This window comes from Carassius auratus, chromosome 48, assembly GCF_003368295.1.
Source record: "Carassius auratus strain Wakin chromosome 48, ASM336829v1, whole genome shotgun sequence".
Taxonomy (NCBI): domain Eukaryota; kingdom Metazoa; phylum Chordata; class Actinopteri; order Cypriniformes; family Cyprinidae; genus Carassius; species Carassius auratus.
In genome coordinates, this window is record NC_039290.1 from 6853743 (window position 1) to 6878930 (window position 25188).

A 25188-nucleotide genomic window follows, 5' to 3' on the forward strand; every position below is an offset into this window, starting at 1 on the left:
CTTTCTTGTGGAGTGGCTTTTTTTCTTGCAACCCTCCCATACAAGCCACATTCGTGGAGAATTTGTGATTTTGTTTTCACATGCACACTATGACCACTCTTTTTCGTGAATTCCTGCAGTTGCTTCAGAGTTGCTTTCGGCCTCTCTGTCGCCTCGCTGAACAGTTTTCTCCTGCTCTTTCCTCCAGTTTGGAGTGACGTCCTGATCCAGGGTGGGTCTGTGCTGTACCAGGTACCTTGCATTTCTTAATAGACTTCACTGTGATTCTAGGCATTGATAAAGCCTTTAGCATGTTTTTGTGTCTGTCCACAACTCTTGACAGTGCCTTGCCTCCTGTAGTTGATTGTTTGCTTCAGTTGCACTACCGAGGACTGAAATGCTCCAGGAAAGACCTTTTCAAGCTGAGCTAGTAAAAATGAGCACAGCTGATCTCAGTTGAGAGTCAAATGATCTGTTGTGCCATTGAGAAGGTGATCAACACCTGATTGAGTTTACAAGTCATTTTTAGGAGGGGGGTGATCGTATTTCCAACTTTTTTTTTTATGTTGGTGTTTGTATATTTACTTGGATGCTATCTGTTGCACTAAAAAATTGTATTCAGTAAATACATTTGGATAAAACCAAAACTGTCCATCTTCATTTCAGGCTGCAAAACAGCAAAATGTGATTATATGTAACTGTGCATATGCATATACTGGTGCTATATATGTGCACAAACACACACACACATAAGCTAATTTCATATAAATCAATACATACATGTAGGTTCATATGTATCGGAAAAAAAAATTGATGGATAGACCGTTTCAGTGTTTGCAGTGAGCAGGTCCTCTGAAGTTCCTCTGAAAGTCAGCATCTGAAGATAAGTGAACGGCCTTTCATTATTTTTCATCACAAACTGTCTGCACCCTTATGAAACAAAAATATATTGGAAAATATCATGTAATATATTGGGCATATATTCTTATATATATTTATATTTTTGCAATATATTGCAATATATTAAAAGCGGCAATCATTTGTATATTTTGCAATATATTATATAATATATGTATCATCAATATATTATTAAATGTATTCAAATATATTAAATATTAGAAAATAAAAAGGGAAAATAATATATTACCATATATCACAATATATTTTAAGAAATATATTGGCAAATATATTTTCCTTTCGTAAGGGCATACTCTGCATTTGACAGTTCCCAAATAAACCATACACAAGGTTTAAACCTTGTTCAATATTTAACAAATTGTTTGTAAATGCATTTTACACATGCTAGTGTATAGCACGAGAGATGTTATGAAGTATAGATCTGACTCAATATGGATTTTACTCCAAATAAAATGTGTAAACACTAGACCTTTTATTCTAATCTACACAAGAAGCTCACAATGTCATTGTGCCTGCAAGAATGTTAAACCTCCAGCCGCTTTCTCTGGTTTTGCAATTCAGTGGTATTTCCAGATTTTAGTATGGTCTTATGTGTCAGCTGGCACAAATGGCTCTGGAGCAATGAGATCCAGCCTTTTCCTGAAAGCTGCAAGTAGTTTATAGACATTTTTACACCTCCGCTTCTATTTGTAATACATTTCAAATGGATGAAAAGCTAACTATAAAATATGTATTGTTTGTTGCTTGTGAAGTTTGAAGTAACCAGACAAAAATAAGTAAATAAAATAAAAAAAGTACAAAATTTGCATTGCTTTTTGATTATATTCAGAGCATGAAAATCATCTTGATTGCTGAGGGATGGTCACATGTGTGAATATGAGATACAAACATAGACATTTCTGCAAGCCTTTAACTCTTATTATATATTATTAGTAATGCAAAAAAAAAAAAATTGTGGATGTTAAAATCATGAAGTAGATGATGATTAATAAACTGAAGTTTGATCACAATACCAACACTGACCATAAGTACTAGTAACAGTGATATATATAGTTCAGGCATAAAACTATAGTTGTATTGTTTATTGGTTAGATTCCATATAACAATATAAGAAACCAGGCCAAAAAAGCAAACAAACAATATTTCATTTAAACTGCCATTGCGAGTGAGAGTATTGAGGAGGAATGTTCAAATGTGTGAAAATGGGAGAAAAAAAAAATCTAAAAAATCTTTATAAGGCTTCAACATACAGTAGCATTTTACAGATGCTTTTCCATTCGTATAACATTGATCCGGGCCAGTTTTGACACCAAATGGTAAGCGTGTGTGTTGCTGTTCCCAGACGTCACAATAAAGCCAAGTTTGCGGAAAAGCGAAAGAGCTGCCGTTTGCGGGGAGCTGATTTCTATGATAACTCGAGAAAGTCCCTGCTCCTTGCAAAACTCCACGGCCGTTTCGACCAGCTGGGTTCCCACACCTTTACATCTCTGGTTGAAGGACACGACCAACTGAAACACCTCTAGAGACGGTCCGTCGCCCGCATCTGCGTCCCATCCGTCTCTCTTCACCGCAGCCAGCAGCCCGACCACCTTTGACTTCCCGTTCACCTCCATCTCCACCACCCAGAATCCATTCGCCTGGCTGTCCATGAAGTTGGCCTGAATGTCAGCCATTTCTGCCTCTAGCTTCCTCCTGAGGAAAGCATCGTAAATCTCGTGGCAGCAATAGTAGACCAAACAAGCCCAGGCTCCTGCGAAGAGCACGGCCAGGAAGTACGAGGATCCTCCGAGCACATATCCAGCCACGGAGACGCTGAGGGTCATGCCGATGTGGTCCGGATGACTCATGGCTTTGAAGAAAGCTGGGTAGACGTGCTCCAGGATCCCAAAGCGGAAGAGAGAGACAATAGCTGACTTATCTGTGGGCTTGTAGGGCCTGATTATGCTCTTCACTGCAAGAGAGGTACAAAAAACAGGGATTCAATGACAACTTCAGTCATGCAGAGTTACAGGCAGGAGGAAGCAAGTACAGAAAGAATGCTTCTCATTAAAACCAGGGTTTAACTTGGACCATGACAGCAGTTTCATAATTTGACAAAATTTGAAGGAGTTTAAGGTTTGTAGAATTCTTTTTAGTTGATATTTGTTTCTGCTATTTGTTATGGCAGCATTATACATTTTCATGTAGTTTAAGTAGATGTAGTAAGAAGTTACAGCAATGCAAACTATGTAGACATTTAAAAATGAATAACAATATATAAATACAAATGACAAAGCACATAAAAAATGAAAGTGCAAATAAAAAATGTTAAATAAATAAATCTAATGCAAAATATTAACAACAAATGTTATATATAAATTAACTTTAGTAAATGAGATTAAAATAACCAAAAACTAAAGCTTAATAAACTTAATACATTATATGTAATAAAATAATAAAAAAAACATAATGACAATCCCACAACAAAATAACAAACACAAACAAAAATTAGAATGCAAACAGAAAACATAAAAATTTGATCTACTTCAAAATTGTAACAAAAGTTATAATGCTATATTAATGAAGCTAAAATAACATAGCTAAAACTTAATAAAATATGTAATAAAATAGAATAAAAAACGAAAAAAAAGAAGAGCAAATGAAGCTTTAATTTACAAAGGTGAAGCATTTCAAAACTAATCTAAATAAATAACTGGTGGTTTGTAAAAAAATTTAATATGTGAAATGTGTAAAATTGTATAAGATTTAATTGAAAAAAAATCACATATGAATAAAATCATAATATACTTAATTTAATAAGTTAAAAAAAATAAAAAATTATTTTCAATATATTATTTTTTTTTATTTTTTTTTTTTGAATGTCTGTATGTTTTATACGATCAACAAACTTCAGACATTATAATAAAAGAATGTTTCACAATTGGGAAACATGACATTCAGTGTGAACCCCTCAACAGCCTTGAATTCACAATCTGAATCTGAAAAATGATGAATTGTGCCGCAGCAAACTGCAGTTTTTAATAATACGCCATAGCATAAGCTATTCCAGTCCTAGCATGATAATTGCATTAGCACCTTTGAGACACCTTTCTCAACACATTCAGACAGAGAAAAAGTTGACTTACAGCTGCTTTTCTGTTCCATCGCTGCTGTTCAACGCCGCCTTACCTCCTCGCTCAATCTGTGAACTTTAGCACAGTATGAGACAAATACCCATTTACAGAGCAGCTTAGGGAAAGAAATGGAGCATGTTCAACACACACACACACACACACACACACACACAGAGGACCACTCATACCTGTCCCAAACACTTATTCATTTATTAGATTTCAAACTATCCATCATTTTGATGTTTTGTTTTCTTAAGATCAAAATCCACCTATTATTCATAATTACCAGAAACTGAAACATGATTATGATAAAAAAAAAAAAATCACAAATATTTGTAATTGTGAGATTTAAACTCAAAAACATTACCAATAATTTATTGCATTAGAGATTTAAAGCCACAAATATGCCAAATAAATTTCAGTTGTGAGCTATACATTCATATTGTGTAATGTTAAATAATAAAAATGAGAAATAACTTTGCAATTGCGAAATACTGTATAAGAGCATATTGTGAGATATAAACCCCAAAATAGATCAGTTAACTTTGCAGTTGTGAGATATAAAGCTTATTGCGAGTAATAAAGCCAAAAATATAACAAACAACGTTGAAATTTAGATATAAAGTCATAAATTTGAGAAGTAACTTGCAACTGAGATGTGAAATCATGAATATGAAAAATAACTTGTAAGATTTATTTACATTGCAATTAATTTAGATTGCAATTGTAAGATATAAACTCATATTCTGAAATATAAAGCTAGAATTTAAAGGAAGAGTTACAATTGTGAGATATACTGTAACAAACCTTTTTAAGAGATTACAAAACCATTTTAAGCGGGGATTGTTGACTGCATGGTCCTCACACTGTAGCTGATTGTTACATATGGATCGCCAGCCTCACACACACACTCATATTCAGCGTCTCGCTAGTATTTCATCAAATCAGCTCTATAATCTCGGCCCGACTGTGTAATGAGCTCCTCACATGCCTCGCTGGATCAGACATGGAGCTGCATATCTCCGTGACTTTGTAGGGCTGCGAAATGTGACCTGGGTTTTAATCACAAGAGTTCAGATTAACTAACTAGTGACATTTAATAAGAGCTGTTAAAGATGCATCACACCCAATACACTAGACTCAAACATATAGGCTGTGGTGCATATATATATATATATATCTGGCTTCTCGACCGAATTTATGATTTTTGATTTTTTGATTTTTTTTAATTTTTTTTTGTGTCCTATAGTAAGAATAACAATAAACAGGTTTTCAACAACATGAAGAATATTCATGTTTTTTTGGGTGAACTGTCGCTTTAAGAATAAATGATGAAATTCTGTCATTGAAAACAGTTCAGTGGAAACCCAGATGATTTTTGTGAATGATGTGGCTTCAAGGGCAGTGACAATGACTCAGAAAGCACTCTGAGGCTTCTAGGACCTTCGGGAACCTTACACGAGATTTAAATTAGAAATCCTTTAGTTCGTTCTGAGGTGCCATGGACCCATAAATTACACCTGATTGCTTGTCGCTCAATCACGCTGCATGCTACAGAGGACAGACAGCTTTCCAACCCATGCACTTCATTTAGTAACCGGCTTAGTGTGCATGTTTTACATTACAGGGGAGACCGGGGCTAGTTGTCACATAGGGAAGTTGCACCTGTGGCTGTATCTCAATAACTATAGGAGTCAAGTGATTTATGTATTTGGAATGTGCATAACAATTCCATGCATAACAAACTAATAAACGTTATGTGGTGCATGTTTTTCAATGCATAAGATTTCTGTAATAGTACTTATAAACGTAAAGTGTTTTAGATGCACAATAGCCAGATTTATCATCAGTAAATCCAAATGGTTAAACTGTATATTGCTTATTCCACATGCAGTAACTTTTTTTTTAATCACAATTAACAGATTCATGCAGATTATAGGCAATCTGAATAAATGCATTTTAATAAATGCATAGAAAATCAAATAGTTAAAACTATAATAAAACTGATTTTTGAGTGCAGAAATATATTTCTAACCTGATACATATGAAATTGAAATGTGAAATTTAATAGACATATTATGACACATAGAATCAATGTAACGAAACTTTTTATTTGTGATTTAGTCACAGCTATTACAAATAACTTTGCATTTGTAACATATAAAGTCATATTGTAAAATATAAAGACAAAAATGACGAGCAAATGTGAAGAAGTCTTATTGTGAACCTGACAAATATGCTTTGAGATTTATTAATTTATGATAAGCCTTTGTAAACTAAATGGATGTAAATATATAATGTACAATTCAAATACATTAACCCATGTAGGCCTTTTTGTGTGACAACATGCCCCAATGCACTGTTAGAAATCCCTCATTTTTACTAAACAGTTAATTTTCACTTTTTCTCGTTACATCTCTTCTGTTAATATTAGCTTAGTTTCAATTGTTCGTCAGTCTACTGTACGGTGGGCCTGAGCCTGGCCAGCAGAGTGTTAAAAGATTTAACATTACCTTTCACCTCCATTTATAAGCGCATAAAATGCACTCCGATCTCAAAATCTCACTGGAATAAATACACGCAATTGCTGTTAAGCTATGATGGCATTTCACAAACCCATGTGCTTTCTGAATATGTCCCGATATATTTATGTTCAGAAATCCAGTGACCTATTTAAGGACAACCAATTTCAACAAGAACATTGCAAATGTATCTCTTTGTGTCTGTGTGTGTGTGTGTGTGTGTGTGTGTGTGTGTGTGTGTGTGAGTGAGTGTGGTTATTTACAGAGCGTCTTAAAGCTCACTGCTGTTCTAACTATATTTTAACCTCTGATTATATGGTAATGATTTATATGAAGCGACTACACAAGGATCATCCTTTATTCCTGATCTTAACATTGTCAAGGTTTTTTATGACATTAAAGTGGTTCATTCAATGCATTGATCACCCCACGTTCATTCTGTTTGTGAAACTTGAATGAATTTCTTTCTTCTGGGGAACACAAAAGGAGAATCTTTTTCTATGCATTTACAGTGGAAGGGGACCAGTGATTTAATGCTTCAAAAAAGCAAAAGCTCCAACATAACAACGAACCAAATGACTAATGCGCTAAAGTTTTCTGTTGATGTATAACAGCTTAACAGACCTAAAGAGTCTCATTCACTGAAAGTCTTGACATTTGCATTTGCTCTACTTGATGCATAAGTTCATAATTTGTTGCTGAGACAAGTAGCAATTATTATTTTGAGTCCAAGACAATCAATGAATCATTGAATTGGACCAGTCTCAATGATTCATTCAGATTTAATGTTCCAGTCAAGGAAAGGAAACTTTAATTTAGGTGTGTCCATCACATAAGGTTTTTTTTAATAATAAAAAATTCTTACATGCAGTATGTAGCTCAGAAGTATGGGAGTTTCCGCCACAAAATAAAAAAAGGTAATTATGACCATATATATATTGTGTCAGAAGCCTGCTTCCATACAGAAGTCATATCGGCCACTTTTGATACTTTTATGGTCATTTTGCATCCTTTTGTAAGCTTGAAAGCTCCAGGCCCCATTAATTGTAATAGCATGGAAAAGAAAACATGAAAAATGTCTGTGCAGTAAAGTCAGTCATACCGGTTTGGAACAATAGGAAAAGATGACAAAATGTTATCTTTGCATGTGACTTTCTGCATCTCTTTCTAACTTTTGCTCATGATCTCTGCTGTACTGATACACACTCACAGCTGTTCACTCAGTCCATAAATATTCCCTTTTCCTCTCTCTTCTGTTTTTGACACTTAAGTTCTTAAAATACAGAGTCTCACAATAGAAAAACTAACAAAACATTGAAAGCTTAACTTTTATCCCTCTGGGGCTTCTTTTCTTTCTTTTTTTTTGCCTGTAATGCTAATTATTTTTGGGGTAGTTAATGAGTTTTGCACAGAAATCTTGGGAGATAATTAAAAGCAACTTGCTGTTTACCAAATAATGATGAAACTCAGCTCCTGTAATATAAACACATTATTTTCCACAATATCTGCCCCTAAAATAAAGAATTTAGAACTTTTTGTAAAAAAAAAAAAAGAATCTTTAGTTAAAGTAAATAATGCTACAAATAACTAAATTACCTCATTTTTAAAGAAAATGTTATGTTAATTCATGCTGTAGTGTAGAGCAATGTTAACAACAGACATTATTTTACACATAGCTATTATAAAAAGCCAGAGGAATTTCCCATGGGATCCCATGATTTGAAAATGCCAATTCTCTTCTTGATTTTAGGATTACAAACTGAATGGCTCTACAGCCAAACAAGCACTTTGTTTTCCATGTACATTTCTCATAGACATCTTTTCACAGAAAATGTTTAAACTGAAATATTAAATGCAATTTGATATTTTACTATCTAATAGCATTCAGACATGTTCAAGTGTCCAAATACTTTCTGGGGCTGTTACAGCTACCGGGATGTACAGTGATGGAGTAATATTTGTTGGCGGATGACACAATGAGACTGTGAGATGGTGAATTATGTCATTTGTTTTGATATGTGAGCAGCACAGGTTGTTGTGACAGCGTCTTGAGCAATAAACCCACCGATGTCAGGTAAGATTGAATCTCCGCCGCGGTGAGACAGCTTTTCTTACACCTGCTTAAATCAATAACGGCCCTCATGAATCGCGGAGGAAGCTGAGGGTCAAGGGACTCTTGATGTTTTGAGAATAATTTAAAGCATGTCGATGAATTTGGAATTCCTCTCCAGTGACACCCTTTTTCCGTACCTTTAATCAGATCTTGAGCAAATCGTGTTAGATTTGGTGAGAGTTGTGTTATTTTTCCCTTTGCGGGACAACTATAAAACCAGACTAAAAGTATTTTTAAAACCAGTGATTAAAAGTAGTTCTAGACTAAATTGTACTGGCCTAGATGGTTAAAATGAGAGAAGCTCTTCAATGCAATTCCATGCAATATCAATGCCATTTAAAAGAAACATTTGGGTATTGAGGTCTAATCTGTCCTGTTGGTTGAAGCACTGCCGTTTTCTGTCGTTTTATTGTAAACAATGTGATACAAAAACTGTAATAATTTTCATTTCAAAAACTGACCTGCATTCAAACCCTTTTTGATTCTCAAGCTAGAGAATAATCCCTTTCTAGGTTCTTTGATCAAGAAAATGCATTTATATTAATCTTTAAACCCTCTTTGCCCATGCAACCTTGTCATTGAACAAAGAAGCAAATTATAATAAATAATTCAGCAACCACTTTTAATATCTGCAATGTACATCTGCCATTAAATTTGATCATGTCATGATCTCATTTATTCGGAAATAAATAAATAAAGGGTTAAAAGACTTTAAATAGTGTTACAGAAATTCTTTTGCGCTATTCTATTTATTTCACTTTCCTTATAAAGAAGAGTTTGTTTCTTCACCAGAACAGATTCTGACAAAACTAGCATTATGTAACTTGCTCACCAATGGATGCTCTGCAGTGAATGGGTGCCGTCAGAATGAGGGTCCAAACAGCTGATAAAAACACAATAATCCACAGCACTCCAGTCCAACAGGTAACATCTTGTGAAGTCAAAAGCTGCGTGTTTGTAAAAGAAAAGAAAAATCCATCATTAAGGTATATTTATCTTAAAATGGTTGTTTCCGGCTAAAATACGAATGATCTATAATTTTGCTTTCTTACATAAAAAAAAAAAGTCACCTGAATAAGAAGAGAAATCATCACAGATCAAACACCGTTTACAAGGAAAAAACAGTCCAAAACAGTTCTTAACAAATATGTGGGTGGATTTTGATGTGAGAGACAATAGGAGATGGACTTTTTTACAGGAGGAAGTGTTATTATGGATCATGGAGCCAGAAGTGATGATTTACATTTAAACATATTTACATGACATTGAATAAATGTATTGATGGACTGGAGTGGTGTGGATAACTTGTGGATTATTATGATGTTTTTATCAGATGTTTGGACTCCCGTTCTGACGGCACCCATTCACTGCAGGAGGATCCATTGGTGAGCAAGGGATGCAATGCAAAATCTTTACTACTAAAACAAAATCAAAAACAATATTATTTGCATTGAAACACCAAACATTTATCTTAATAGTGACTTAACACAGAGCAGGGACAACAGCTCTGAGAAACCATTAATGACAGCATCAGACAACATCCATTGCGGTCCAACATAACCTTCACAACAATGTGAAAATACATAGTTTAACACACTGCAAAAGGTTTTTTTTTTTTTTTTTTTTTTTTTTTTAGATAGCCACCATTCACTCTTATCGTATGTGATCGGAAAAAAAAAAGATGCAATGAAAGCGATTAGTGACTAAACGTTTACCATTTACCAACAAATTACAGGTTGCTGTAGTGTTCAGTAGAAGACTCAGATTCAGAATAGTGTCTTACTCAAACAATGACATGAACAACATTGTCCAAGTTAAAAAGATTTACCCAAAGTTCAAGTATTGATATATTCCTTTTTCCTTCCTGACAATAACAATCTCTCTCTCTCTCTCTCTCTCTCTCTCTCTCTCACACACTCACACACACACACACACACACACGTGCATGCAAACACACACAAACTTAAAAGACCAAGAAAAATAATAATTATAAAACATACCTTTTGTCATAACCTGGCAGCTACGAAATAAATGTAAAAAATTAATACATACATACATACACAACGACAATAAATAACGATGGAAAAATTTACTTATGCTCTTGATTTGAATTGGAAATTTAATTAAACTATTTAAGTGATATACACAGACAAAGTTCTGTGAAAAACAATAGTATAATTTAATCCAAAAGGAAACATTCAGCACTTATAAGTGAGTAGCTGGAGGCTAAATAAGTCACAATTTGAACAGATTATAATATGCTTTAAATGTCAAACTATGGTAAAAGGTAGTGTTTTTTGTTGTTTTTTTTAACCATGTAATGATTGTACACACACACACACAGGTTGTGTCCGGGGTGAGAGGGGCCTTTGCTGATGTTACCTGCCCATTTCTTCACTCTGGAGTTGTACAACTCCTGAAGACTGGACAGGTGCACACCAATGATCCTTTCTGCGGTCCTAACAATCCACTGCAGACTTCTTATACCTGATTTGCTGTCTGACAGTTATAGAAGAACCCAGAACCGACTCTGTCTGTGCCTGGGACAGGTTGAACTTTTTCAGCAGATGAAGGAAGTACAACCTCTGAGAGATAGTGAGTGACTCCTGAATGAGTCTATGATGGTGAGTAGAGGGAGAGCAGGGGGGTTTCTCCTGAAGTCAATGATTATCTCCACTGTTTTGAGCGTGTTCAGCTCCAGGTTGTTGTGACCGCACCAGACAGCCAGCTCTTTAACCTCCTGTCTGTAATCAACCTCGTCACTGTCCTGAATGAGGCCGACGACTGTAGTGTCGTCTGCAAACTTCAGCAGCTTGACAGAGGGGTCTTTAGAGGTGCAGTCATTTGTGTAGAGGGAGAAGAGCAGTGGGGAGAGAACAGAGCCCTGAGGAGCTCCGGTGCTGATGGTGCAAGTGTGGATGTGAGTTTTCCCAGCCTCAGACTACCCTGACCTACCATGTGTATTAGCCACACAGGCACACCATATGGGAAACAATTGCATGGAAAATATGTGTATTAAATTATCCAGAGGCTACATGTGTATGGTGAAATTCCAGATACAGCACCATCATGCATATTTTTCATTTTCCAAATGGTGAAAATGGTGTAATATACGTGTCTCCATAAGTTGAGCTCACCAGCGGGTAAATTAGTGATGTGTTACATTCATTTCAGCCTAATTGAGTCCTACAGAACCTTGTGAGACTAGCCTCTATGCAGCCTCGCAAGTGGAGGAAGATAGAGCTTTACTGGGAATAATTTTGAGCAAGAAAACACGTCTAATTTATTTGAGTAATGCGAAGTAAAGCTAGCGTTGAACAATGAAGCATTGCACTTCATCTTCAATAAGCACGCGCCTCACAGGCACTATGTAGGAAGCCAATAAAAGCCTGAAACAATTGAGTCGCTGTAGATTGAGGGGAAACAAAAGCCGGCTGGAAGCATTATACTGCTATTCGATGGCGGTCTCTTCCCCTCCGGGAGAATAAGGACACAATGTGGACAGTCAAGCAGCTCCAAACTCCATCTATCATACTTAAGAAAAAAGCCAAAGGCCTATGTCTGTTCAACAACATGCAGGGATATTCGGAGGTTTACGGAAACACTCTGAAACGACACAAAGGACCAGAGCTGTCACTGTTACAGCGATCTTTCTAAAGGAGAACTGCATGTGTGTGTGTGTGTGGCACCTTGGTTTTGTTTAAGTGGAATTGTCGGCCGGGTAAACTGTCGACTTTCCGTGAACGGAGACCTCAGGTGATGCTGTATTAATAATTGATGGAGGAAAGTGAAAGTACACTCTGAGGATCAGAGTTCACAGGTGCTCACAGAAGTTTGTGAGTGGATCTTCTCCGCTAAAGCACAACAAACCTGATGTTTTTGCTATTTCTGGATACGGTAAAAGCTACAAACCTCTGCGGCTTGTGCTGAAGTGGACACTCAGCAGGACTGCACTTACACCCACCCTAAAATGCATTCAGAATCAGTTTAGTCCGTAAGGTAATTAACTTGCATGAATAGATGCAAGGGGCAGCGCTCTAGCAAGTACTGAAAAATTATGCATAATTATAGGTTATGTGTCAAAATTTGACTTAATTAAAAGTCCTAACCAAAACCATTTGGCCTACTTGAGTGAAAAGTAAAAGAGGCTCCATTTAACTGTACTTAAAAGTAAAACAGTAGGCCTAAAAAGACTGTTTTAATGCACAAACTTTGCAAAGCAGTTTTTCTCAGTGTCTTAATTATAAATACAGAAATCTGTCACCTGAAACTGCAATCATACTCAAATTAAATGTTAAACTGAGTGCTGTAGGTATGACATGTTTTTGTAGGCAAAAAGTGTATTCGAGTTCGAAAATTAATGCGTTTTTGGTTTAATGTCCATAATAAAATCTGTGGTTAGCAAGGGTGTAAAATTTAGTAGAAATGCTAGGGACATGTCCCAACCAATATTCAGCAACTACTATTGTCTGTGACGAGTGGGCCGGTGGAGTAAATGATAATGAGCGAGGAGCTCCAGAAGATTAAAAGGAGGAGTGACGACAGTGAAGGACGAGAGAGGACCAGGCCTGGGACATTTTAGTTGTGTTTTTGTTTGTTCGTGTGGCAGTCATCCGTCAGGGGCTGCTGCTTAAGGCTTGAATACACTACACAATTTTTGCCCTGATTTTCCGCCAATTTAATGTCCGGAGAAGTTGACGCTAGTTGCCGAAATTCAGGGCCAGTCGGGAGTTGAGTAGGATGCTATAACATGTCCCTACATGGTTGCATGGTTTTAAAATCGGTTAAGATTCGTGTGCAGCCAGCTTAAAATATTTACCAGTGACTGTAATGAAGTGTTAGCATGTTGACACTTGCAGCGAATGCTAATTTACAAACTCCTGATCTGTGCAGGCCCTGAAATTGTTTCCGAATAAATTCCTAGTTTCATAATTTTCCTTCAGTTCCCTAATGACCCAGAACAGGTATTATGCACTAAAAATGAATACTCACCACACACTTCTACGATCTCATCTCTGAAATGAATTATGAACATGTTTCTCTAGAGGGAATTAGGCTTGGAATATTTAGTTCAAGCTGCATTTAAAGGAAGGCATTCACTGGTAAATGAGAAATGATGCTTGGCTCTAACTACCTTCTCACTTTTAAACGCACTCAATGGGAGGCCCGTGTGAGATCCAGGCAGCTTTTTTATAAAATGCTTTGCCAATGTTGACAACAGCTCTCAGAAACTCACATTACCACCCACAACTATTGTCAGCCGGGTCTATAAGAGGTGCAACGCACGGAGACTAATAATCAGAGGCCGGGTCAAACTGGAGTGCCTATTCAAACGTTTGTTTTACTCTCGCTGGATCCATTTCTAAATGGCACAGCATGCTTTTAAAGCAACCTGGGCTTTGCATTCCTTGAACAACAGCCACAAATCAAATACTGTTTTTTAGTTAGTCAATATGCACACTTTGGTAATTACTGTGGCTGTTGCATGCATACACGTGTCATGTCTTCCTCAAACTGACATAGTCTACACAGAATTTGGTTTCTGAAGACACATTTAATCCTTAATAATCAGGTATTACACAAAGACCGAACAGTCTCTTTGAAATGCACTTTTCAGTTGCAGGTAGAAATGGCTTCTCGTTTCATTCCCTTATCAACTTAATCAACGGAAACGAAAGAACATCCAAGGTTTTACCTCTAATCAGGTTGGAAATGTATTACCGGTGGAGACTTTAGGGAGATGCGGACTTTTCTCTCTATGCAAGTCATTTGTATTTCCATTAAACTCTGTCGGCCATGCAGAAGAGAGCAGAAGTACAGGGAGACAAGTTTCAGATAGAATCACTGAATTATACAGGACAATTTCATGGAAATGAATCAATAAACTTGGCATTACAGGAATAGTTTGTCTTAAAATTAAACTTTGACTTTACTTGTTAGCTCTCGTGTCATTCCAAACTTGACAAAAAGTGAATTCTATTAAAATATCTTGGCTGCTCTTTAAAATGAATGTGAAGTAGGATGAAAAAGTGGTCCATCAGAGTGTAGAGATGATGTATTTTTGCTGGCAAAAACCCAGAAACAAGTGCATTTTAGCACTTCTGGTTCCATTGTCACAAAGGTCAGTGGGTTTTTTGATTAAATGCCTGAAATAGGCGCTCTTGCTAAACATTGTAAAAATCTCTTGTTTTCTAAAGCTTAGAGACAGTGATGTTGAAATCATGAGATTATATTTAATTTATAGCTTATATTTAGTTTTTTACTTCTAGTGATACAATAATACAGTGGGGATCGAAAGTTTGGGCACCCCTTGCAGAATCTGTGAAAATATGAGTAATTTTCAAAAAATAAGAGAGATCATACTAAATGCATGTTATTTTTTATTTAGTACTGTCCTGAGTAAGATATTGTATATAAAATATGTTAACATTTAGTCCACAAGACAAAAGAATTGCTGAAATTATAAAAATAACCTCACTCAAAAGTTTGGGAACCCTTGGTTCTTAATACTGTGTTCTGTTACCTAATGATCCTCGACTGTCTTTCTGTTTTGTGATGGTTGTGCATGAGTCCCTTGTTTGTTCTGAACAGTTAAACTGAGCAGCGTTCTTCAGAAAATCTTTAAGGTCCTGCAGATTCTTCAGTTTTCCAGCATCTTTGCATATTTGAACCCTTTCCAGCAGTGACTTTATGATTTTTGAGATACATCTTATCACACTGAGGTCATTTGAGGGACTCAAACACAACTATTTAAAAAGATTCAAACATTCACTGATGCTCCAGAAGGAAACAAGATGCATTAAGAGCTGGGGGTGAAAACTTTTGAACACGATGAAGATGGCCAAATTTTTCTTATTTTGTTGAAATATAATTGTTTTCCATTTAGTTCTGCCCTTCGTAAGCAACAGAAGATACTTGTATGTTTCCCGGTACACAAATTAAGTACAATTTACCTTGATCTTCAAATTCCAAAAGTTTTCACCCCCCAGCTCTTAATGCATATATTAATACAATATGCTTTTAATACAATATCTTACTCAGGACAGTACTAAATAAAAAATAACATGCATTTAGTATGATCTCTCTTATTTTTTTTTAAATTACTCATATTTTCACAGATTCTGCAAGGGATGCCCAAACTTTCGATCCCCACTGTACATTGTTTTGATTTATTTGTGATTGAATAATTCGTTTTCAGTCAAATCTTTTAACGAATCAATTGATCCAGTTCACAAAGCCAGTCTGAATGATTAATTCATAAATCAAACTGACCTGATTCTCAAAATCAATTCTTACTGATGAGTATTAATTAATTTTAGTGTTTTTGGTCTTTTTTGGACAAAAGGCTACTTCAAAATAAATTGAATAATGCATTATATTTTATTATTTGTCTCCTAAATTCTCTGGTCTACATTTTTTTTGTCATTGGAAAAAATTTAAATATTGAAAACGTTTTTCAAAATTTGTCCCATCTGTGAATGAATAAAACTTTAGAGGATGTTTTTTTTTTTTTTTTATCAGCAAATCAGTATCCGTTTTTAAAAGTAAATCAGTTTATAGTGCAAAGCTTAAGAACTCTGATCTACATTTATTGTTTTGGGGGGAAAACACAAATATTTAATAAAATTTATCCAATTTGTGATTGAATCATTCTTTTGAGTTAAATCTTTTCAGTGAATCAATTGATCCAGTTCACAAAGCCGGTCTGAATGTTTAGTTCACAAATCCGACTGATCTGATTCTCAAAATCAACTCTTATTCATTTAGTTTTAGTGAATTTTAGTGGTTTCAGTCTGTTTCTCACACAAAGCTACAAATGTAGCTCAAAATTCGGAAGATCTCTGTCAATATCCTTTTTGGAGTTAACAAAAAAAGTAAATGATGACTGAATTTCCTTTTATCCCTTTAAATTTCTCTGGGTATGAAATTAAATATAACTATGAATATTAGTTCAACTCTTTGTCGGTAAGCGTCCCTGAGCAATGACCTCTGTGAGATGTGACCGTAAATATTTCCGAAAACAACTCCTGAAAAAGTATGTTGCAATTGGAGTCAATTAGAGCGCTCTCTCCCAGTTCCAGGCGCGATGGGAATTGAATTAGAATGGCAAATGAGACAGCAGATGTTACAGCCGACCATCAGATGCTCAGGGATATTGGGGTGACAAACAAGTCAACCTTCTCAAAGCGGTCATCTAATACAACCGACTCTGGGATTGTGTGTTTATTAGAAGGAGTAATGCTGCTTTCCACTAGACAGAAGAAAGAAACAAATGAAAACAGAGGCCACCTTTTACACCTGACATGAACATGCCTTTGCAGGGATGCAATTTACAGTTAGAAGTCACTTGGCTATACATTAAATGGCTATAAGTATAAAAGCATTGTGATCAGATCACTGAAATGCATCGAAGTAATTGTTTAAACAAGCTGACACTTACTGGTACATGAAAATAGAATCAAATTAGACTTAAATACAACAGAAAGAAGACTTAAATTAAATATAAAATGTTAATAGATATGAAAAAATCTAATAAAATATAAAAAGACTTGAATAAATAAAATATAATAATAAAATAATATATAAAAATACAATATCAAGTTAATTTTTTTTTTTTATTTAAGAATAAAATATAAATGCAAATTGATGCAAATTGTGAATTAAAAATTAATGCCAAGTGTAAAGGGGCGCTTAATGACATCCATTTATCATGATTTATCTGTCCATTTCTAAGTAACCTACTGTGTGTCTATTGTTCCCCTGTCTTTCACATGAATACTGGATATGTCTGGGACAAATTTGGGAGTATCATGGGCATCAGAAGCAATTTTTTGATGCAAATATGGTTGCGTGTGAACGATGCCAGAGTAAATTAACAAGTTGTATTCAGAAAACAGCATTTGTTGCATATTGTTGATTACCACAATAAAGAAATAAATAAATATCAGCATTGCAACTAGAGTGAACAGAGCCGTTTTTGAAGAGTTACACACAGAAATGTGAAGCTTAGAATTTTATGCTCTTTAAAAAAACAAAGAGCAGATTTAGGGTTTTATTGTTTATTATGTTAAACTGCCATAGTGACAAAGTAGTAAACATTGACATTATTAATACATAGGAAGTGATCATCACTTAAAAGGACAGTTTGCCGCCCCCAAAAAATAAAAATTTACCCTCATGTATATCTAAACCTGTATATGCATTTTTCTTCTGTTGAACACAAAAATAATATATTTTAAAGAATGTGAGTAACTAAACATTTTCAGGTCCAACTGACTTCCATAATATGGACCAAAAATATAATGGACGTCAATGGGACCCAAAAATGTTTGGTTAACAACATTCTTCAAAATATCTTATTCTACAGTATAAATGTATAAATATGTAAGTGTATTTTAAATTGACTGATTTACTCCTTTATTTATATAGTAAGTGTAACTGTAACTCCATTCATTCATTCATTTATAAGAGAGAGGGACAACTGAAGTTTTATTTCATTTCATATTTCTTTGGTTTAAGGCTCTCATTGCTGACTAAGCAAACCTGTTCTAAATCTAAACTGAGCAGGATCTAATATTTACTTTTCCAATAAGGGGCAATATTTGCCACTGGAACTGATTTCCCAAACTGGCCAGAGTTTTCAACACTGACTAATTTAAACACCTCTGATTGGCCAGTTTTCAGGACTGACTAATCAAAAATGCCTCTGATTGGCCATCACGTTCTTATCCTCAAAAGAAAAGTGTGTGATTGGTTATTATACTCAACACATGAAAACAATGAATAAAAAAGTGATCTGATGCAATATGCACAGATCTAAATACTAAAATCACGACAGCCGTTGTAGATGTAATATAAGTGTGCATGGGCAATATTCGCCCCTTCACCTTGAATTTGTGGATCATTTTTGCCACAAGGCCCCATTACCTTCTGACTCTGATACTGAGTAACTAAACACACTCATACATCTGTAATACATTAATATGTGAAGATGAAATTCTGGGCCCATTGTGCCCTGCAGTACAAGCCGAAAACATATTTGGAGGAAGCAGTCGCCCAGGCAGCCGCCGGCCAGCTCACGGGAAGAAAGCAGTTACCACACTTACTAAAAGAAGATTAATGTTTTATCCCTCACCCAATAGTGCTCTGTCTCAGAGCGCTGCAGATGGGAGAGAACGTTCTCCGTGCTTCCCCTCTAATCAGTTTAGCCCATTTCTAATAGCAATGGATGACTGATACAAAGAGGAACTTTGATTGATTACATGCCGCAGATGTTCTCGAAATGCATTTGCTTCCTCGCTCGCAGCATCATGAGGCGCCCATGAGTCATCACAGGAGGATGAGCCGGTAAAACGGCACAGGAGAGAGGAAAACCCTCGACTCAAATTCAAGTGTGATATCAGACCTAGTCAGGCACAACTAAGTTTGGCAGGTTAACATGTAGAGGTTGTCATTCATAGAGTGTTATTACTGTTAATTAACTAAAGCTATTATTATTTCCTGATATAAACATAACATAGAAATATTAGATGAAAACTTGCTTTGGAGTCAAGATTTCAAATCTAGAACTTTGTTGATTGATTATCAAGTTGCTGAACAATGCTCAGTGGCTCTGGATTCAGCGATCCTCATTATTTAGAAGAGGGCACACAGAAAACTGTGTTTGTTGAGAAGTGGACACGAATGACAAAGTTTCCTGTTGTAGAACTCATGATGTGACTGGACTGAGTGGAAGCCGGTGTCTGTAATGTTATGCTGAGAATGAATCAAATGCGGGCGGCAGCAAATTATCAGTGACTCTGTAATCAGAGAATCTTTGGAGAGTTGCCCTTGAGAGACGGAGGGAAGGCTGGTGGGGCTCACACATGGATGTGGTCCAATCTGAAAACAATGGTCATTGATGAAGGAAGAAAGAGCCAAAAATACATTATTCAAAGCAACATTTTACAAAAAAAAAAGAAAGAAAATTCTGTGATTTGATACCATCAAATTGGTGCGATCTAAACTCAGTCTATTCATAAAATTTCTTTTTTTTCCCTAGGTTTTTTTTCTTCTTCTTTTTTTGAGTTGAAAATGTTTAGGAGAAAAAAAAAGAAATGTACAATATCAAAAACATTTTCAGGAGATCTGAAGATTATTACAAATTTGATTGGAGGAAAATAGGGTCTAAGATTATTTGACCAAAATATGGAGAAGATACATGATAATGCAATACATAAAGTGTTGTTTTTATATTTAAAGAAACCATTTACAAAAAAAAAAAAAAAAAAAAAAAAAAAAAAATCCTGTAATTAATTATTTATATAATTATATATAATTATATATTATATATTAGTATATATACATCTAGCAACTGCTTCAAAGCCACGTGGGGCACTTTATGATGGATCGATGATTTAATTTTGCTTCAAAATCTCAACAGCCATTCTCTGCCATTATAAACCATTATAAATACATTCAGTATTGTTTTTCAATTTAAAGAAATAGTTTATGCAAAAAATTTAAATTGTCATCTTTTACTCTTTTTGATCCAAATTCATTTTCATGGTGTATGTAATTTTTGTAGTGGTTTCAGGACAACGGTTTGGGATATCAAATTACTATACAATTCATTTTCATTGTGTTTTTACGTAATCTTCGGAACTTGACAAGCTTATGAATTCTTATTAAATTAAAAAAAAAAAAAAAAAAAAGGATATCCATCCTCCATGTACAGAAGAAAGAAAATAACACAAGTTTAGAGAAACACAAATGCAAGTATACTTATAAATAATGACATTATTTAAAATTGAACGGGATGAACTATCCCTTTAAAACAACACTCCCTCTCCCAAAGGCAATGAAAGAGTAATGATGAAAGGCCCGGCTCTGAAACTCTGTTTCAAACAGTTTGTTCCCTGCAAAGTTCAAACACACATTAATATGACTTCATTCAGCAAGCCCTCAGCATCCTAGCAGAGCGTCCCGAGCCACAGTGATTGAAATATAATTATTGGCAAATGAATTCATCTCCAAGTCCCTGCCAGTGATTGGTTCCTCACTGCAAGTCCATCTGGGCCAACATAGCGTCTCTTTCACGCCGAATCCTCAATGAGTTCTCTTACACGGCCCACGCTGCGCGTCGTATCACGTGTCCCTGCCCTGCCACAAATCCCCTGGTGCTCCGGTACATGTCAGGCTGTCATAATCTCTTCTACATGGGCTGTCAAGTGAAGGCGCTTGTTTTCCATCAAGTGCACGGAGGATGTTGGATTTGCCATTTGTCAGTCTGAATGTCCTAGATGCAGAGAAGTCATCTTAAGAAAGCCGAACCATGCTACACACCTGTCTGAAAATATCAAGTGTCTGTGTCAACTCACTGATGATACTACATATTTAAATGTGTATACACCGGTGATGGGAACAGTACTGAGGAGGTTTGTGCTAACAGATAGCTGGCCTTTGAACTTTGAGCTGTAATGTCAAATGCAATATAGTCCAAAAAAGTCACTTATATAACTCTCGTTACTGTTCAGATGTTTGGGGTCAGTAGGCTACAATTATTTATTTTATTTCAAATGTGATGTATTCCTGTGTATTTTCAGCATCATTCCTCCAGTCTTCAGTGTCACAAGATTCTTCAGAAGTCTTTCTAATATGCTGATTTGCTGCTCAAAACAATCTCTGATTATTAACAATGTTCTAAAACATTCTTAGAACAATTTTTTTGTAAACTGGGCTCGTACTTGATATCCTACTAGAAACAAAACTTGGCAAATGTTTTGATGATTGTTTATAAAGACGTCTCTTAGCAACTAAACTGCAGAAGATAAACAACGCTAACAACATTAGCATTTGTTAGACAGACGTACAATTAACAGCATTGAAGATGGTGTACTGTTTTACACACCTGTCTTTGCAAACATTTGCTGAACAGGTATTATCATGTGTTTGTAGAAACTTTGACTCATTGAAGCATTTTATTTGTTTAGAAGTCAGTTAGCTGTGTACATCATACATCTAGGTTTCCACATGCATTTTAAGTCAGAAAAACATTTTATTTATTTTTTTACTTTTTTTTTTTTTTTTTTTTTTGTGGAAATCCGGGAATTCCAGCACAAACTCTGCAGGGAGACGGATCTCCAGGACTTCAAACCCCTGCTGAATGCATTAGATATTTAAAAGATCAGGATCATTTTGCAGCCTATCAGATTTGGGCTTTGAGATGGATTGCTGCAGTATATCTTCCACAAAATATTTCTTATACCTAAGTGTCTGGATTTAAAAAGAATTGAAAAAGTCTGTTTCATATTTCAGAGTGAGTAATATAATACATCCAGATACCAGACAGCAGACAAGGATAGAAGGCAACACTAGGAAAGTGCAGCTTTTTCAGACCAGGGATTCTCATACTCCTAAATAATCCACAAGTAGCAGCATGCAGCATAAAAGAGCATTAAAAATTAGTGATGTTTGTTCCTGGGCAGTTGTGATTACCTCTGACACAAGAAAGAGCGAGTGTGATAGGTCTCTGTGGAGATTTATGTTTTACAGGGCTTGAGGGAGATATTGAGCGATGACTATGAGCTCCCCAGAGGAAAGGAGAGAGTACTGGGAGACAGATCTGTGCTTGTTCTCCCATGGGCGGCACAGCGCACCGTGTGTTTGCAATCTGTTTCGTAGCTAATTACACTGCATGGTGATCAAAACGTATAAACAAGACACGTTTCAGTGGCTTGTTAGAATGAGAGATTCAATCAGAAATCTTGATTTGCTGGTGGTGACCTTTCCATGCAAACCCCCATAGACGATCTGGTGTGAAAATTGGGCGGAAGTGTCTAAAGTACTGCGCCAAGCATGGAATTACTTGAGAAACAGAGACCCCTAGTGGAAGGATTGTGGAAGTGCATGTCAAGTCATGGATCATAACTATGGATCATACCTTACAGTGGACATTTGTAATTACTAATTCTGACATCACAATCGGCATCAATATGAACTTAAAAATGTGGATCCCATAAAGCAATTAAGTCTCTTTAAAGCAATAGTTAGCCCAAAATTAACATTTTCTGAAAAAGTACTCCCTATAAGACCATATAAGATGTTGATGAGTTTGTTTCTAATAAAAGAGACATGCAAAATGTTTCATAGCCAATAACACTGTGTGGTGATCAAAATGTATAAAAACGGCATGTTTCAGTGGCTTGTTAGAATGAGAGATTGAATTGAGAACCACTGTCTTAATGTACAGAAGTTTTGACCACTCAGTGAAAGTCTATGGGACTTTCCATAGATTTAGTAAAAAAAAAAAAAAAAAAAAAAAAAAAAAAAAAAAAAAAAAGATATGCATAGCCAGAGTCAGACCAGTCTGAAGATCTCACCTGAGTTTGGTGGTTGTGGCTTGAAAGCTGTGTGAAGAGACACATTTTAAAATTTAGTCTCAGAAGAAGAAGCTCAAATTGTAGATCAGTCAGTGGGCTTTCTCAAGACAATAAATGAACAGAATGAAGGATGAAAAGAAATGTAGAGATGGGGAAAAAAGGAAGGAAATAAAAGTTGAACGAGAAAATGAAGGAAAGAAAGGAAAGAAAATGAAGAAAGGAATTTAATATAATGAAGAATGTAACAACTGAAATGTAGGAACGATGGAAAAATGAAGGAAGAGAGGAAACAAGTAAAGGATTTTTTTTAAGAGTGGAAAGGATGAAGGAAGGAACAGTGGAAATTAAGAAAAAGAAATGAAATAAAGTAAGAAAAAGGAAAATTAAGGATGTGGAAGAAAATAAACAAAGGAAAGCGTGGAAGAAGCAAGGTTGGAAATGAAGAAAAAGTCAGAAGGTGTTTACTCTGTAATGATGCAATTACAAAATAATAATTATATTTCTTGCTCAGAAGAATAAACTATGAAAGTGATTACATATGATGATATCTTGTGAAAATAATGCATGAGGGTCACAGCTTTTTAACGCTCAATCTGGCTGTTTGTATTTACTCTAAAATATATAAAATACTGTCTCCCTACCAGAGTCAAGCCAATGAGTTTTTCAAAGCTTCCTGCTGAAAATCAGTACAACATATGTAGGGGCGGATCTAGAAAAATATTGATGGGGTGGCGAGAAGGGGGCAGGAATTTTTGAGGGTTGGCAACATATGGCAGACGTATACATACTGAATTTAGTCCCAGTTATCACAGTTTGATGATAAATATATATGCACACTACAAAGGGACAGGCTATCATTTACAAACTTAATCTCATGCAATCAATGTCTTGCATTTGAAACAGTTCATATAAGGAATAAGTGACCATACCCCTTAAGCACCACCACACTCACTAATGCATACAGTATGCATCGACATGTAATTAAGAGCGTTATAAAAGATTCAGTGTTATCAATATGTCAGTTTATTATAAGAAACACAAGATTTTAACAGCCAATGACATTTCCAGCTGGGGAGACTCAACTGATTTTCTACTGTTTAGTGTTAATCATCATCTAACTCAACCAGTCAAGAGCTACATTTAACCTTAGATGTTATATGAATATGGTCCCTGAAGCATAGGTTTTATTAGCTGACAATAATAATAAATAAATAAACATTATAGGCACAAATACAAATGTACTTTTAGAAATTGTTCTTGAAAAATATGGTGTTATTGTTTTGGCAAGCTTAAATTAAAACTTCTATGAAAACTTGTGTGATATTCCTTTAAAATAATGTTTTAGTATATCTTTTTTTAAAGTATAGGCTATATTTTACCAAGCAATTTCTTACATAATTTCTTTGAGTTAGACCAAACTTTTATTTTGGTGAGTTGTAGACAGAGTTTATGTGTTTTTTTAAATAAACTATTATTATTAGCTAATAGGCCTATTTGAAGTATAGCATACTCTACTGTGCAATAGTACTATATTTCTGTTTGAATTTCTTCAAGTTACACCAAAATTTTATTTTGACAGGTTGTGGTAAAGACATTGCCGTTTCTGTCAGTCTGTGTATACGATACGAATGAATGACGATAGTTTTATCAAATGAAATGGTGAAATCCTCTCATAGCTCGCTGATGTGCACATGTGTAGCCTACATCATTTGTTAATATAGTGAAGAGCTGAAAACACCACGCGTGCTTCAGTGTGTGTGTGTGTGTGTGTAGCAGAGCACACATTCCCAGAGACGGGTATAACAACACCTTAAGGGTTCCCATTAGCAGGATTTATTATTGTGCCCCCCTACCTCAAATATGATGATGGAAAAAAAAAACTACTATGGGGGTCAAAAAATAACTTTAATCAAATAAAAAACTAAATGAATAAATTGTATTATTTACAAATCACAATTGTAGCTCTCGACATTTACCTATGGCTATAACTTTATTATGATTCTAATTTATTTTATAGTCTCAAGCATTCAGAAATCATGCAAAGGGAAACTAAGCAGTTTTACTATGATAAAACCATGGTTTATTTTTGTAAGGGTTGTGATATGCAGTTTTTCGCGAATCATTTGAGTCAGTTATGGGGATTCATTTGAGTCAGTTTGGGAGTTCGGAGCGGGATCGCGAAT

At 35.4% G+C, this 25188-nt stretch overlaps 1 protein-coding gene across 1 annotated transcript; it reads right to left on the bottom strand.

Annotated features, from left to right (window-relative positions):
* Positions 1 to 2058: 2058 nt before the first annotated feature.
* On the bottom strand, positions 2059 to 4154 carry LOC113065360 (N-acetyltransferase family 8 member 7-like). The gene is made up of 2 exons (XM_026236583.1): positions 4023 to 4154; positions 2059 to 2848 (listed from the first exon to the last, which is right to left on the bottom strand). The coding sequence occupies exons 1-2, from the start codon at positions 4039 to 4041 to the stop codon at positions 2157 to 2159; spliced, it is 711 nt and encodes a 236-aa protein (XP_026092368.1). The 5' UTR covers positions 4042 to 4154; the 3' UTR covers positions 2059 to 2156.
* Positions 4155 to 25188: the final 21034 nt, after the last annotated feature.